The 17488-nt window shown below is 45.1% G+C and overlaps 1 protein-coding gene across 2 annotated transcripts in view; it reads left to right on the top strand.

Annotated features, from left to right (window-relative positions):
* Window positions 1–17488, top strand: part of LOC147727719 (uncharacterized) — a 154603-nt gene that overhangs the window by 24195 nt on the left and 112920 nt on the right. For both annotated transcript variants that reach the window (XM_086961712.1, XM_086961711.1), the window contains exon 2: window positions 14686–14812. In XM_086961712.1, the coding sequence (XP_086817838.1) occupies window positions 14686–14812 (127 nt within the window). The remainder of the gene's footprint in view (window positions 1–14685; window positions 14813–17488) is intronic.

Genomic DNA, 17488 nt, shown 5'->3' with positions numbered 1-17488 from the left:
GCAACTAACCCGGCTTCCGTAGCCACAAAAAAGCGTACAGATAAGTACATAGACGGGGAAACCATGCTAGCAGTAAAAACGACCGTAAAAGGCGACTGTGCAGCACTACCCGTAAACTATCCACTCAATTATGCATACATAATCGATGCAAACTCCGTTCCTTTTGCTCGAATCCCTGGAGTGGGGGATAGAGTAATTCCAAACAGGAGCAGGAGGGGCTTCCTCTTACTGGAAGCACACATGGGGTTGGGACTGAGACACCAAACAATCAAAGCCTCTCTGAAAGAATTGCAATCAGAGTACTGGTGGCCAGGAATGAGTATAGATATTCAATGTTTTGCTCAAAAATGTGAAAACTGCAACCGAGATCACAGAAATGAACAGGCCAGTGTAGTTTCAGGATCCCTTCTAGACAGCATAAGGCGGTCTATCTGCGCAATCAAAGAAGAGAAGCGCGTCCCAGTGTACACAGTTAAGACGAAAAGCATTTAAAAAATGAGGTCCCCAGCGCTCGGCTGACGCTAGAACGGTTATAAAAGATTTGCGAGTCCATATCGGCACATACGCAATTACCACGTTCCATTCTGACCAGGGTCCTGCTTTTGGCTCTCGAGCTTATGGGGGGGCCATGGCTAGCATGGGAATTGGGTTGCTGTATTCTTGTCCGTCGCACAAGTGTGGTAGAAAGAAAAAGCCGGGATATAAAGCAATCTATAACAGCGAAGGTATTAGGTTCAGGCGCTGGGTGGGTCAAACATTTAATAAGTGTCCAGACTAGTCTTAACAACATGCCAAGAAATTCTCTAAAAGGTTTCAGCCCATACGAACTATTGTTCGGAATTAGAATGAACGTTCAGGACCTCGATAGTCAGATGTCAGTGGTACAAGCAGAAACAAAGCAGTTTGAAGTAAAAGACCGTTTGGCTGTTTTACAGGAACTGAATGAAACAAGAAAATCATTAAGCAACATAAAGTTAAAGCAACAGCCAAGTACCACTGACGAGGCACCACCCGCAACAGCCCCAGCAAGGCCTGTCTGGATTCCAAAGATAGGGGATCTAGTCAGAGAAAAGATCGCGGTTAAGAAGGAATTTGGGCCTTCTTACAGAAAAGCAGTACCTGTCTTGGCAGTCACCGGAACAAGATCAGTTGTGCTACCGCCCCTTGCTGGTAAAAAGGAGAACAGAGTCGTGTCCATCGACCTGGTAAAACCACAAGCATGTGGCCTATAATCAACAGTAGGCCCAGTGGACTCCCAAGAAACAACAGAATACCCAAACTTGCAACAATCCAAGAGGTTCAAACTGAAAGACTCATCACATTCGATCAGCCTGCAGTGCACAATGAAGGACTATGCAATAATGCCATGGAACTCGTGCCTCTTGAAACACAGATTGAAACAGTTCGTCAAGAAACAACACCAGTCTACACTAATGTGGCATCAGAAAGTGCTACCGAGAGACAGATTGAAAGAACAATCCCATCAATTGACAGAACTGCCTCTGGTTATTTCATCAACTTCGACAACTTCTCTGAAGATTTAAATGACCCCGAAGTGATGCCAGAAACAAAAAAGTCTTTTAAAGAAAAAGCAACGGAACTCTTTCATCAACTGAAGGAAATCTACCTAATTTCCCCTTGGCTAGAGTTCTGGTTTGGTCTAGGTGTATTTTTTCTCCTGCTTTGGCTCATCATGGTACTGTGTTTGGGAAAATTCATTGAAGGAAAATATATTACAATGGACACAGCAAGTCAGAACATCAACCTAGTCCTGAAACCACACAGATCATCCCACGTGAAGAAAAGAGAACTGTCAACAGTAAATGTCACAGCAATTCCAATACCTGGTGGGGTAGTATGGGAGAAAACAGACTATGAGATCTATGGTCCGGTCGAAATCCTGAAGTATCCTCATCAACTAAAGGTTTCCTTAAGTGACTTTGTGACACCAAGTACATTCTCTGATGATTGGGACTTTAACAGTATTAATGACATGATGTCTGATTTAGTAATGTCAGCTGGATTCACAGATCATGATTATTTACAAGGTTCATCTAGTTATGAGCAGTTATTCTGTTATACCCACTATGGGGATCATTACTTGCATAAATCTGCACAGCCTAGAAATGTTTTTATGTATAATCAATGGGAACATTGTGCTACACCACCTAAAAGCAGTTCTAAAGCATTCTTTGAGAAATTCAAATATTTTTCAGGGTTTAACACCAGTGATGCAGAAACGTTTTATTACAAACTGTTAGATGAAACAGGCATGAAAACAATGATGACAAATTCTAAATTGATATATTCAGAAGCATTTTATGACAAAATGATGACATTTGGTTTTGATTATTGGAAAAATAATATTGAAACGAAGACAATTTGGGGTACAAAAGATTGGCAGGTGCAAGGCATTGAAGCACTGTTTAGAACCTGCATGATACCTGAACAAATGTTATTTTTAAATGACACTGTACACCAAACATCTTGTCTTGGCCTAGCCAAGAACAAAGACCTTAAAACACCGTCTATACCAAAACCAATACCTGAAAATGCAACAGCTGATATTGAGTTAGACGTGTCACAAATTTTACATTTCAACAGAACACATCCTGATTGGAAAAAGTGGTTAATCTGGCCTACAGACACAAATAGCTGTCAAGATAGATTCCTGAATAAAACACAGGGTTTAAAAATGACCAGATTGGACCCTAGATACTCCCAGAGACAACATCCAGGGATTATAACAACATACAGTGTAGGGAAACTCTGCCTAGAATGGCTAACCTCGTCCACACTGGCTGAAATTAAGCAACACTTGTCTTTACTAAAAGATGGTGCTGATTTGCGCGATTTCATTCTTGGACCACGCAAACAGCGTCAAAAGCGTTTCATAGCGGCCAGTATCTATGCTGCTTACAACGAGGCTTGGAAAGTAAAGCAAATTGAAACTGCTGAAAAAATACGAGAAATTGATCGTATTAATTTGGAGAAATCACTTTCTGTGGTAGACAATGGGTTAATGACTCTGTCTTCCAGAATATATTCTTTGGACAATATTGTATCCTCTGCCTTTGATGTGATAGACAGAGATTTGCTAATGTTACAACATGGCCAGTCTCAATTACGCTCTATTATAGAACTAGGCTGGACGCTGCAAAATCTTCGTTCAGGCTATGTGCCTTGGCGTTTAATCAACACAACGTCATTATTTTCCATTTTTAACCTGACTGATAAACAGATCAGTTTGGCACAGAAAGGAGCAGACTATACAATCCTGAGCATCGAAAAACTCGAGAGATTACCATTGACAATGTCAGAGAGTCCTGTCATTGAATGGATAATACACGGAATTATCACAATTCCGATTACAACTTTCCGATTTAAAAAGTGCCTTGAGTACATAACTGCTGGCCAATATGAACAATTGGGTAAGGGATATGTTAAATCAGAATGGAAATTACCATACACTCATTCTTGCTATAGTGACAGCGACAAAAATGTATTTCTTAGTGGTGACAACTGTAAACACTCACTAAGCGGTATACTTTTGTGTCAGGGTATTAATTTACACGGAGCATGTGATGGAAATTCAAACAACCTTTCATGCCACCAGCTAGTCACACCTGCAACTCAGATAGAGCCCTTCTTTATGCAACTCGCAAACGGGAGTTACATTCTTAGAACGGATCACAGGTGTTGTGGCCTCGCGCCAGGGAAAAGTTATCTAGTACAAGTAACGTCCATGGTCAAATGTTGTATGCAAGCATTGTTCCCGAGCGGGCCTCCAGACATAGTGACTCCTCTCTGGCCTCGTCTGAATCTCTCTTCTATACGAATTGATACATTAAGCAAGATGAAATCTGTACTTTTACAGACAACAGTGCCTATAACGTCATCTAAAGAGACGTATGATCTTCTAGTCGCAAGGACGGCTACTGAAGTCCATGACCTTTTATCAACAAATTGCCCCGTGCATTTCGTAGAAATGTTCAGCCAACTCCTTAACATGTCTAGTGCAACAAGCATCCCAGGCATATTTAAGACAGTCTTTACGGGACTGCTAACACCCTTCCAGGCAATTTTGGGAATCTTTCCTAATTTTGTGCACTCCATCTTTGGTGGTATACCACTATTTTTGGGACTCATCGCAGGGATTCTATTTTTGACCATCCTGCTACGTTATGGCAAGCCTCGGCTCAGACATAGCTCCCATGGGAATGGAAGAGACAATCCTAGCAATGCGCTACAGGGACAGGATAACTAACGTCCTCGGATTGGCCAGGCTGAGAGATCTAAACATGACCTGGTTCCTTTCATTCAGACCGATATGGCAAAATTGCATTTTACCTGTGCTACGGTGTATGCTTTGCGGCGATGAATGCGTGTTGGACATCTGTCTTTCACTTCCATCAGCAGTACCAATGGACGTCGATACTTTGCTCAGTCCAATAACGGCTCACGCATTGTGTTGTCCCCAGCGGCTACCAATCCTGATGACGGCATTCGTGGAGACTCCTGTACTACAGCCAAGTGGTAACAGTGGAGCGAGTGACAAAAGCAACATCATCCAGGTACAACGTTCTGTGAGCATTGCTGGTCCTGCCTTCGATGACAGCAATCATTCTCACACCTGCCAAGTTACAGCGCTATCTAATTTGGTTGAACTATCACCTGATTTTGTAGACCAATTCTTTGCGAGCCTGTCTGATACGATGTTCTCACCCATAGAGAAACAATAACTTTTGAGAAGCTTTCCGACACACAGCGTTCCCATGAACTCTGAATTCGGCCTTCAGTTTTGATCAACAAAAACTGCCAAGTGCTTTGGAAATCTATTTTTCTTTGAATTGGACAATTTTTTAAAATATTGACCCTCTCTTTTTGGCACGAATAATTCTTTGCTTAACGTAAAAACTATTCTTAGAGAACAGAAGCTTCACACTTCTATTTCTAAACACATCTAGAGACATAACAACATAACACCAGCCTCTAGCACACATGTTATTACAATGCATTTTTATGTGATGATTTATCTCGCATTTCTTCTGTCAGAGATACTTCATGTGTAATTCCTTTTGCGTAATCGTTCATTAATTTCAAATGCAATAATTCTTTGAATGATTACTATGCTTTAAAAAACGTACAGTACCTAAATTCCATGTATTGCAAGTACGCCTATTTCGAATGCATTTATGTATTTTGGGGTGGGCAATGTTACACATACATCTAATTGCTTAGTTTTAGTAATTTTGATGGACATGTATACGTGGAGTGGGTGTTGCGTGCTTATCTAGGTTCCTGATCGATACTGTGACCTTATGCCCCTATTCGGCTATAAATCCATTTATTCCCTATATTGGCATAACCGTTCAAGTGCGATTTTCTGAAAAGTCATCTCTGGCCTCACACGAACAGAGCCACATTCCAGCATGACTCTCTGCTACTTCCTTTGCGACCAATTAGTGCAATGACAGAGCAGCAGTCACTATCTGATATTCCTAGATAACACTCCGAGTTCTTCAACAAGATAAAAACTTAGCAAACCTGGAAATCCCCGCTTGCTATGTTTTGATTAGTAATGGAACTCTAATGAGCAACTGATAACTGTCACTTCCTAGTGACATCTTTAATTGACGTCTTATGTCCAGCAAACTTGCGTCAAACCCGGCACCTGTCAGGTATAAATATTACCAACGTTGCCTTAAGCAATGCGAAGCTGTGAGCTGTTAGCTGTGAGCGAACCTGTTGCTGATGCCAGCTGCCTGTATGACCCTGTGTTGGTAAAAACTAGCACTCTGTCGCTGCAGCCTGCTATCCTGTGGTGGTGAAGCTACTGATTACCATTATCGCCGCTACAGCGCGACCTATGGTGCAGTACGCTTGAGGAGCCGTGCAGCTGTCCTCTGCGAAGACATCCAGCCCAGCTGCCCGCGGACGCTGTCACCCCTCCTTCCTCCCGACGCGCTGAGAGAAGCCGCTGCATTTCTCGTGCAGAGAAATCCAGTCCCGGCGCTTCCGGTTTACCCTCGCGGGTGACTGGGATATCGAGAGAGACCCCTGAAGGAGATACCAATCCTCCATCATTCTATTCAGAGGTATGGTGTTGACTAAACCCTTAGACGAGAATTCTTGAAACAAACCTTGGCAAAACCAACTTAACTTAAGCTACTTACTTGCTCCCCTTCTCACGTGTTAGGCTTAGGTCAGGCACACTGGGGTAGGCTTAGTTAGAAGCACCAGTTGAGTATGTAAGCCTAATGTATATATGACTGTATATATGTTTTATTACTTTTAAACCATTGTATGGCTAAGAAACCATATCAATGCTTTTACAGTTCTATTTCGCAATACTTATCTTACTGTACGTACTTTTTATAATAACAGTTATTGCAATTGTGGCAATACATTTCTCTTGTACGAGAAGAAAGACTGTTCAATAAATGTTAACCCTTTATTGATAAACGCCCGTCTCTCTATTCTCTACATACTGTGAAAGTAAACTGCACTAGACTGACTGAGTGAAATCTGTGTCTATTGTTTCACACGACCCTAGAGATCGACTCTTGATCTGAGGAGCAAAGTTGTCATGTTGCACGGTTGTTGGAAAGCTGAATCCCTTCTTGTCTGTGCCAAGGAAGCTGATCACTTCCTATGCAGAGAAGAAAGTTTCCAGTGACCTCTGAGCTAGTTGGTAACACAACCCAATTAAGTTTAGCATAGTCAGTGGAGGCCTGGAATATCCGCAGTTCCACGTCGATACTACTGTTTATGTTATTCCAATGCGCAGGGCCTAGTGGGAAACTAGGAACTACACTACAGGCTGGGCAAAGTGCACCTACTTGCCAGCCCCTAAACCTTCCCTTAACTTCATATTAGCCACCCCTATGGTAGGCCCAAGGGCAGGGTGCAGTGCAAGTGTAAGGTAGGACATGTGTGTGGCATGTCCTAATAGTGAATTACAGCCAAATTCGTTTTTCACTATTGTAAGGCTACCTGTTCTCTTAGGCCAAGATGGGCTGCTGGAATTATTACACCCTATAATCCCAGCAGGCTCAGGGAACATGGTAGAAAGTAAAGTTTAGTATGCCTGAACTCAGAATAATAAATTACTTCTTTCAGTAAAGTTTATTTTAATATCCTGTGTTTGCAAATGCTACTTTTAGAAAGCTAGCATTTGCTTGCCTAACCATTTCAGCCCGCCTCTGCTAGGATGTGTATCTGACTGTCTGGGATATGTGAGTGACCGGGCTGGGTGATGACAGGTGGTGAATGCCAGGATTACACCTTGGTGGGAGGTGGGAGTGCCCCTGGACTCTGAATAGGGCTGTGCTCTGCCACCACAATGCTGGCTCCGCCCTCTGGGAGCGACTGATGACTCAGCCCGACACCTGGCCCAGGAGAGGCGAAGCACTGTCAACAAGTACCCCTGGCTGCCCCTGTCCACACAATGCTGGCTCCACCTCCTGTGGAGCGTCTGATGTGCCTGCCCCTCACACTGAAAGCAGAAACCAGAGTACACCCAACAAAGTGCTCAGAGACTGAAAGAAGTTATGCAGAGGCCCCCCTGGCCTGCAAGAACAAAGAAAATGCTGTATAAAAGTAGGAGCCCTGCTCCTTGTAAATCAGATCCTGCTGACGCCAAGAAGAAACTCTGCCTGAAAAGAAGGACCTTGGAAAAGCTGCATGGAGAAGTACTGTCTCTAATCCTGAGAGACTGGCCTGTGGTGGGTGCCTTGCTGCGGAAGGAGAGCGGAAAAAAAGACTGAGAAACTCTTTTAAAACTATTTGTGCATTTCACAATCTCAAAGGGTTTGCTGTTGAACTTGCCCCCTGAACTGCGCCCCAGGACCAGTGGGCGCTACCCCCCCCCCCTGGAAGAGGAACTGCTGCTGAGGATTGTGTCCCTGCATCGCTGCCCCGGAAAGCTGAGTGCGCTTTGCCCCCATCGTGCCCTCTGACAAGCCTGCGCTGCCCCTCTCCTGCCAAGCACCGTGAGCTCCTGCCGCCGAGCGGCAGCTCGCACCGCAAAGGTCAGCGCCGCATGACCCCAGCACTGTGCCTTCCTCCCTGAGCCGAAGTTGCCAACGCAAAGCAGAGGACCCGTCCGGTCCAATCACTACAATCTACTGGCCCCCGCCCGTGGAAAGTACAGAAAAGACGGACCAGAAGCGCGGGCTCGCTTTCCGTGAGAAGCCCTGCTATAAGTGCCCCAAATCCGCTGCACACCTCTCCAGGACCCCAGGACTCTGCCTTTGTGAGACTGTGTCCCCCGGAGCACCGCCAGCCTGAAGGAAAGCGACCCTGTGGCCCTGCGTCACCCCGCCCTCCAGGACGACACCGCACCGCCGGACGACAGCCTGGAGCCGTCCGCACCGAATCCACCATAAAAAGAAAAGGTATTGTGGCTTTGAACGGATGGCAACGTACGCCTGCTCATCAGAGACTGGTACGCCTTATGATGCGCTTTGAAACCTGTTTGAAACCTGCGCTTCGCATTGTGCGCCTTGATTGAGCTGGAGTGTAAGGGCTGAGAACTGTGCTTCATACTGCCTCATACGTTCGAATCATGCTGTGCGCTGGGCCCTGCTTCGAGTCACACGGGCATTTGCTCTTGTCCTGTGCGCATCGTACCCTGCAAAGGGGGAAGCGTACTTGGAGCTGTGGCTTGAGCTCAGAGGAAGTGTACGTCTCGCAGTTCCTGTTCCCAGAAACCGCACCGAACGCCGACTCACGCTAGATGCGTGAGGTTTAGTAGGGCCCCGTCTGTGAAGCGGTCCGTAGCGTACGAGAGTGCTACAAAGCGCACCAACCCCGGGGAACTGCTGAGAAACGCACAACCTTACCTTTTTAGACTGTAAGATGCTGAACAAGAACTGTGGCAACCTGAACAAGTAACTGGAACCATTTTGAACTGTACAAAGACTGTATTTACAAGCCTGCTTTAAAGCTATATAAAAGAGATATATTTTTACACAACCTACAGCCTAGTGTCATTGTGTGGTGGGTTAGTGGTTGTTGTGTGTGATGCTGCAAATGTTCAACCCTATGTGCCCCAGAGATTAGCCTAGACTGCTTGCGCCACACTAACTAGAGGGTGAGCAGGGGTTATTCTTGTGGGTAATCCTTTGCCCTGACTTAGAGGAGAGGGTCCCTGCTTGTCGCCAGTGCTGCACTGCGCCAACCAGAGACCCCCAATTCTAACAGGGGTCCTCACAGAACCTTTGCGGGGCGGATTCTGAACGCTGGGCCCATCCGCTGACACTGGTCTCCTGCCTGGCGGTGCTGACTTGGATACAGGCCCTGGAGTCAGATGAATTGCATATGCTTTCTGTGGCACCAGTGACGTGAATCTTAGGAAGGTAGAAGGACTGAATTACTGGATCGATCTACTGGGATCTTGGTGTTGCACATTTGACCTGGAAAGGCCAATTTGTCCTTCTGCAAAACCTAATGGCTAGCCAGTTACCGGAGATAGACGGAGAGAGCAGCATAGACTCCCGTGCCTTTTACCCTGCGATTCTGGAGTGGAGTGCGGGACCAGACACCATCACCGCACAACCATCAGAGAAGTTGTTCCCATAATTTATTCCCTCTCATCACTGTTTCTCCATCTCCGCTGGGAGTCCCCAGAGACTGAATGAGTCACACCCCGAATTGACGTGGCCTCTCCCACGGAGTTCCGAATTGAACACCACTGACTGAACATGCTGCCTCTGGGAAAGCGTGTTGGTGTACCTCGGCCTGCTCAATGTGTGGATTCCTTTCCATCCCTGGGCCTGACCACTGCAGTGAAACTGTTTCCGGGGGCTGTGGGGTCCTCCTGAGGGCAGGCTGCTCGTGCTGCTTTGTGACAAGTGGGCCTGACCCCACAGTTTCACCTCTGCTGCCCTTCGCCTTGATCTGCTCGAGGATGGAACGCTGCAAGCCTCCCCTCCCCCCCACGTCAGCCCAAACTAAGATGGATCAGTATACAGTTTCCCACCCCGTCTGACGATAGAGAGACTCCTGAGACCCCCCCCCCCGCCTGCGACCGCACTCCAATTCACAGTGGCCTGAGCACAGTCCTCAAGGCAGCTCACGACTCATGGGAGGGGGTGGAAACCATGGTTGATGGTCTGGTAGACCCGTCGCTGCTGCGACTGGACCTGTGCATGGTGGCTGGTAGAGTAACTGAAACAGAGACACTGATCTCCACAATTGAAGAAGTAGCTACACTACAAAGCCAAGTCTCCAAGTTAATGGCATCCGATGCAAACATTGATGAATGGGCGGAAGATGCGAAGAACCGCACAAGGCGTAATAATTTGTGCCTCGTCGTACTCCTTGAGACCTTGGAGAGCTCGACTCTGAATTAAACCCTTGAAGCCTGGTTTCGATCATGGATCCCAGCAGACAAGCTCCCTAACATGTTCGTCATTGAGAGAGTGCACCGGTCCCTGACCAAAAAACCTCTGCTTGTAGCCCCACCTCGGCCGGCAATACTAAGGGTCCTAAACTTTCGTGACCATGATACAATCCTACAGGAAGCCTGGAGTCAGCCAGACCGCTAACACCTGAACTCCAGGGTCATTACTTTTCCAGATTATATTAAGGCGGTACACCAGCGACAGAGATCCTTCGAGGAGGTAAAATAGATTCTCTGCGCCCTCAATCTCCGCTATATGCTTCCTTTCCCAACCCGCCTCAAGGTCATCTTCCAGTCTTCTACCTACTTCTTTGACACTGCGGAGCAGGCCTGGGAATAATCTCAAAAAGAGACGACCCTTGAGACTCCCCGAACTAGGAGGAGGAAGCGCTCTAGATCTCGGAGGTCGAGGGCTGGTCGATAGGAGATGGGCACATCGCCAAGCCTGCCCCCAGAGGAAGGGGCACAAACGGCAGTGGATTCAGATGGGAACATTACGGACATCCTGCAACTATTTCCATCCATGGATGATAAACCAAGCTAGTCAGCATGACCTGCTCCGCTTCCCTTATAGGGTCTGGAACGATAGTGACGACAGGATATGACATATGGCTGCTTAAAGACACTTCAATGTGGTATCCTAAAACCAGGACAAGCCCTAGCCTATTCGGAAGGTAGGTAGGTTGGATGCATGTGTGATACACAATCATTTCTGAATGCATGTTGCCCTCTAAGATGTTGTAGGACAGTGGTTCCCAAACATTTGACTCCTGAGGAGCCCCATTGAGTCACCACTGGAAGCCGGGGACCCCCAAGCAATTTGTTTGAGTTAAATTTCAAAATTAAAACAGTAATTCGAAAAAAATACACACGTGTGCACACAGAAACAAATACTCAAAGTACTAAGGATTTTGGGGCCAGATGTAAGACCCTTTAATTTAGCTCCTCGCAATTGGCGACACATTGCGAGTGGCAAATTGCGAGTTGCTAAATGAACTGTACAACAGTGTGTTTAACACTGTTTGGGATTCCCAATGGGGTCGCAAATTGCGAGGTTCATTAATATTAATGAGCCTCTCGCAATTTTCAAGCCCATTGGGATGGTGGCCGGCTGGGCTCAGCAGGCCACCATGTCTCAGACTGCTTATAAATAAAGCAGTTTAAAAAAATGGAGCCTGTTTACCATGCATTTAAAAAAGAAAATGAAACGTTTTAGTTTCATTTTTTAAGGGCAGGTAGAGGTCCCTGGGACTACTGCCTGCCCTTAAAAAATAATTTTGCATGTATTTGCAAAGGGGAAGGGGTCCCCTGGGGACCCCTTCCCATTTGCGAATGCATTACCATCTACTTGAAGTAGGTGGTAATTGCGACTGGTTTGCGACTGCAAAACATATGTACATGGTTTTGAGACTCCCTATTTGGAAGGGAATGCCCCTTCCAAATAGCAAGTTGCAAAACCTATTTAGCGAGTCGCAAACAAATTACGACTCGCGAAATAGGCTATGTACATGGCTCAATAGGTTTTTGCATGCATAAACGGGTGCGCGAACCCGTTTGCGCATATAAAAACAGATCGTACATCTGGCGCTTAGTATTTTATATTGAAGTAATAGCCCCTCCGTCACATGTATTTCATTTGTTTCCCCCAAATAAACCGCTGCTATCTCACCATACAACCCTATGATTACGATACTCTCTTGGAATAATAACTGTCTTTTAGACCGTATCAAGATGTCTGCTGTACTGCGATATATCAAGCGGTACAAACTAGATGTAGATCTGTTGCAGGAAATGCACCTCTTGGGCTCGCTTCCATTGCCCCATTCTTGGTATATCGGGTACAATAGTTTTCACTCTGGCTTCACTAGAATCTCCAGTGGAGTTGCCCTCCTATTGCACAAACCCCTTCCCATTGAGGGTGACCTGGGTGCATGAGGATCCCCAGGGAGGTATGTGGGGGTGGAGGGGTGCATGGCCACCAGGCATTACAACTTTGTCTCTTGTTACATCCCCCCGCAGCTGCTGCAGCCTCCCTGCAGGCCCTCTGATCCCTGCTGGTGACCCGCATCCCGGGGACCACCTTGATGGGACGGGACTTTAATGCAGTTCCAGATCCTAAGTGGGACACTTCAGTGGCCCCCTCCCTGGATGACAGGCTCGCTCTGCGGGTCTGCTGACCAGGGTTGATTCCATGGGTCTTTGTAATGCGTGGCACTCATGGCATCCAACGCTTTGGGCAAACAAACATCAGTCCGCTGCTCACAAAAAAGAATCTCGGGTTTCTTTAATGTGGGTGCTAGCGGCAGACCTCCTCTCGCTACAGTCTATCCGAATTCTTCCACGTGGTATATCTGAGCACGCCCACTCCTAGCGGATTGGGGTATTCGGCCAAAGGCTCTGCGCCCATCTAGATGTTTAGTGTGTTGTATCTACAGGCTCCTAAATGTGCCTCTTTTGTCGAGGAGGAGTTGCAAGACTTTTTTTGAGCTAATGAATGCTCTATGTCGTACCCTCCATGAAAGGACTGTTGAAAGGGTATGTGAGATGGCAAAAGTCTCTGCAATAGGAGCAGGTGGCAGACCAAGTGGCTCAAATACTCTTTTTGGAGCGCTGATCTCAACACCCTGGCACAGAGGAGGCTCAGCGCCTCCTGACGCTAGCACGGATCAAGCTGCAACAAATCTCCCTTGAGGAGGCAAGGCAGTGCTGGAGAAACTCGACCCAAAGAGTCTGAGTCCAGGGACAAGTTCGGTAAGATGTTGTATTGGCTGGCAACCCATAATGTTGCTTCTAGACTAGTGCCCGCCATCAGGGATTTAGATGGCAATCTCCAGGAGGAGCTGCCAACAATCGCTTAGGTCTTTGCGACATTCTACCAAGACCTTTATGCATACCGTCCATCGCCCCCATCGGAGACAGAGAGACCTATCCTCTGGAGCATTTCAATACCCTCTTAATCACACTCCCTGGCCCATTAATTAGACCAACCCTTGACAGAGGAAGAGGTCGACTAAGCCATAATTCGGGGAAATCCTCAGGCCAGACTGCTAGCCTATTGAGTATTATAAGTGTTCCCTTACCACTTGCTGGACTTCTAAGCAGGAAGGACAAGAGGAAGGTGGTGCTGGGCCGGAGGCAACAGATGGCCAAAGATGGGCAACAACAAAAAACAGTAACTAAAATCACAAGCAGCGGCGCAGGAAATATGGCAGCAGTGACTGGAGGGAGGGGGTGCAGGCGAGGAGGCAACAGATTTTCGGAGACGGACAACAAAAAACTGTGAATTCTGATGGGAGGGAACCAAGCACCCAAAGGTGGGGCAAATGTACACTATTCACCAACAAGAGCAAAGGAATTTCGAAAGGCAGGCCAAACTTCCAACCAAAAGCGATGGGCGATTTGATCGCCCATCGACTGAATACAGCATATCTTGCAGACAGTGCATGCACGCTGCTTAGCTCGACCTAAAAAGTACAGTACCTGGATACCCCCAATTTAAAATTGGCCAGCCCTATTGTAATCCACCAATGCTGTTTGCATGCATTAGCACATTAAAGTCGGATGTATTGGCTATGGGGTGAGTGACATTACCATGTGTTTCATTCACCACACACGTTTTTACTACACAGATATTACTATGCATACCACTATCACACATTTACATTCACTCACATTTGAAATACCTTCAACACGCAAGCCACTACCACGCATACTTTTACCAGCTTACTGTTAGTGTAAAATCCAATCACAGTCTAATACTGCCACCTACTGTTCAAAAGTTATATATTAATTCTTAATACGTTCTTGCTAACATTTTCTATGTATATATTTAACAAATTACATTTATGCCAGTTACTTGCTTTCAGATATTTTAAAATTGTATGTTTTTGGGGGAATCCCCCTTTTTTTGATAACACTTTAAAATATATAAGCTCCTTCCCACATGCTCACTAATAGAAACATATATGCGTTGTAAAGACTTGCGTGGAAAAAGTAATTGCGATGTAAAAAATGCGTTGAAATTGCTTTTCGTTGTAAATATTGCGTGATAAAGGCTGTTCCCCTTGGCTATGCCATGTTTGTTTCTGCTATGCACATGCCTTCTTGGCATGCAGGTGTGTGAATATTTCTGCTTGTTTTTCACATCCATCCGATCTTTTGACTTCTTACCAAGGTGGTGGAATAACTTCTTAAAATCACATATACATGTATTAATTAACTAATAAATTTAACTGAACAAAGGAGCTGACTATGGTTTATTATCATTGCTCTTTTAGACTCCTGTTACGTTCTGCGACGTTGCTGCCTATTTCAACGAAGAGGAGTGGAAGCTGTTATATGAATGGCAGAAGGATCTTTACAGGAATGTGATGAAAGATATTCAACAGGCTTTTATCTCGCTAGGTAAGTTTAAGTTTAACTGGATTTTGAAAGTCTTACAGTATATCAGCAGTGGTTCCCAAACTTTTTTGATCCGTGGCTCCCTTGACGAAATTGGCAGTTGGCCGTGGCTCCCCACCATTTTTTTTACCGGTGGGCGTGTGGGGGGGGGGGGGGATGTAAGCCCGACCTCGGGAGTACTTCCTGTTGCCTTCCTTAAGTTAATTGGGATGCAATGAAGGTATTGTAATTGTATTTGTAACAAAATAAAAAGATAACAGTTGTTTAATAAAATCTTGCTAAGGGAGAAATGATTCAAGATTCATAGCCAAATATGTTTTCATGCAACTTTTTTAACCACACAACAATAGTTTCAAATGCTGAAAATACAGCCCTGCACACACACACACACACACACATAAACAACATCGCAGCAAATGTAACAACACCCACACCAATTCAGCACATGCTGTGGAGCACACACACCAAACATTACAGCAGGTGATTTGAAAAGGGAAGGCTGATTTGGCAAAGACACAAATAAACCAAAAATGATCGACATGCACCCCACGGCAAGGGCTTGTTGGGCCAAAACAAAACAAACAATACATGAAAACAATTTGCCTGCAAAGGATCAAGAGGACGGATTCTGAACTGAACGAGGTTTGTTTGTTGCAGTAGGCACCATTAGTCATTTTTTGGAGTTTGTTATTAAAATAATAAAAGCACATTAAATCTACTTGAAGGACTTGCAATTGTAATGGTCCTTGGTTTATGATGGGAAAGTTAGATTTAAAATGCTATTTTAATATTTTTGGCGGTACATTTGTTATATTCCTCCCTCATATTGTCTTTAGGAATTCACAAGTCCTTTGATATAAAATTAATGTTGGCTCAAAACGTGGCTTAGGAAGTGGCAACATGTTTGGTTACTCCTATCACCACCTTTAATCTCTTTTAATTTGTCGTCCACAGCAGCAGCCATCTTAGGTGAAGGCTTTTTAGGTCTGGCATTAGCCAAGACTAGCATTATATGCATAATAAACTTACTGAAAGGGACTTTCAGCCACCTCTCCTTATACACCGGTATCTTGTTTCATTCTCATTTTGCTTCCGTTTGGATGGTAGGTGAAACAGAGGGAACCCCATTTCAAAAATATTTTAATCTTTGCTAAGAGTTTCTGCATGGTCAGCAAAGCAAGGACACATTTTCCAATAGTCACCCAGCAGCACCAACCCTCCCTCCCATGTCCCCCCCACCCCCTGGAAAGGTAGTTAAACTGAGTGGGTAAAAAGAACGGAACAAAAAACTTGGTGCGCGGAATCATTGTACAAACAATGGACAGCACACTAAAGTGTACCCTTATGTAAGATAATAAAGATTGAACTAATAATAAAGGGCTTGTTGGCGTGCACCAGTAATTTTAAAACATTGTGAGACAGATGGTTTGCTGAAAACATATGTGCAAGTATCCCGCAGATTTACAAGAACAATTGTTTTTCCTCTTTTGCCACGTGCATTATTTTAGATTGGAGAGGAATACCAACCACTGATTTCACTTTCTGCGAGATACTGCTTGTTACCTGCAATTTTGCTTTCAACACACTTTCATACAGTTCAATTATTTTCTTAATGTTATGTTCGCAAGAAATGCATTCATTGATACGTTCTTCCATGATTTTAATGTAAGAAAAAGCAACTATATTCTAGTGATATTCTCGGAGTTGTAGGCCTGAGAAATGTAAATTATTCCCTAACAACTTGGCAAAAAAACTTCCAAGTGTAATTGTGCTGAACTGTAATGCGAAACCAGAGGTACAGGGTCCCTTTGAAACAGAAGCAGGGCCTCAAACAGATCGATGAGGTGCAACGCGCACAACAGGCATAATTCATTTAAAGCCCTTCCAGCTGTGTGAGGCGATAGTTTACAAGATTGAAAGCATCGCGGCGCCCCTGGCTTCTCATCACGGGGCACCAGGGCGCCGCGGCGCACACTTTGGGAACCACTGCAGTATATGAAGAGAACCTTGCTTATTAACAATATATTCCTTTGTTTGAGATAAAATGTCTCGGTTTTCTACTTTTTAAGACATTCTCTACATACATCTGTTATGTCTCAGCTTCCAGAAGTCATGAACCAAATTCAGTCTTTATATGCGCAAATCTGAACACTGGTTGCGGCACCAGGTTAAATAAAAGTAGCTTTCTTGCACACAGGATGCCCCAGGCAGGTAACTGATTGATGTCCTTTTTGTTTCCTCACCTACACTTCTGAGAACCAAGGTGTCTTTAGACAATCCTGCAACTGAAGCAGAGCTTTACCTGCAACCAAAGAGGCACTGGTTTACCCACCCGGGTCTTTAGTGGTTGGGGATGGGTGTGGAAGAGGCAACTGACAACTGATTGACTAAACCAAAATTTGAGTCGACCCAACGACGTATCATTTTTTACAGTGCCACCAGGAAATAAAATTTTGTGTATGAGTTAAAATATAGCCAGTTTTTATGCAAAAGTTTGTGATTTACACTGAATTAATTTTTTGGTGGCCAAGATGTTTGTTGTATATAAGTCGGCAAGGAACCATTGGAAATACAATTTGAGGGTTAATTGTTTTAGTAGAATAATTCCGCAATTTGTTCCTTTCAAGCCCCTGAGCGTAGAAGCCCTGATATTCAAGTGAACCTCAGTTATCAGTATCA

Source organism: Lissotriton vulgaris, chromosome 3_1 (assembly GCF_964263255.1).
Source record: "Lissotriton vulgaris chromosome 3_1, aLisVul1.2, whole genome shotgun sequence".
Classification (NCBI taxonomy): Eukaryota; Metazoa; Chordata; class Amphibia; order Caudata; family Salamandridae; genus Lissotriton; species Lissotriton vulgaris.
This window is presented reverse-complemented; position numbering and strand designations above follow the sequence as displayed.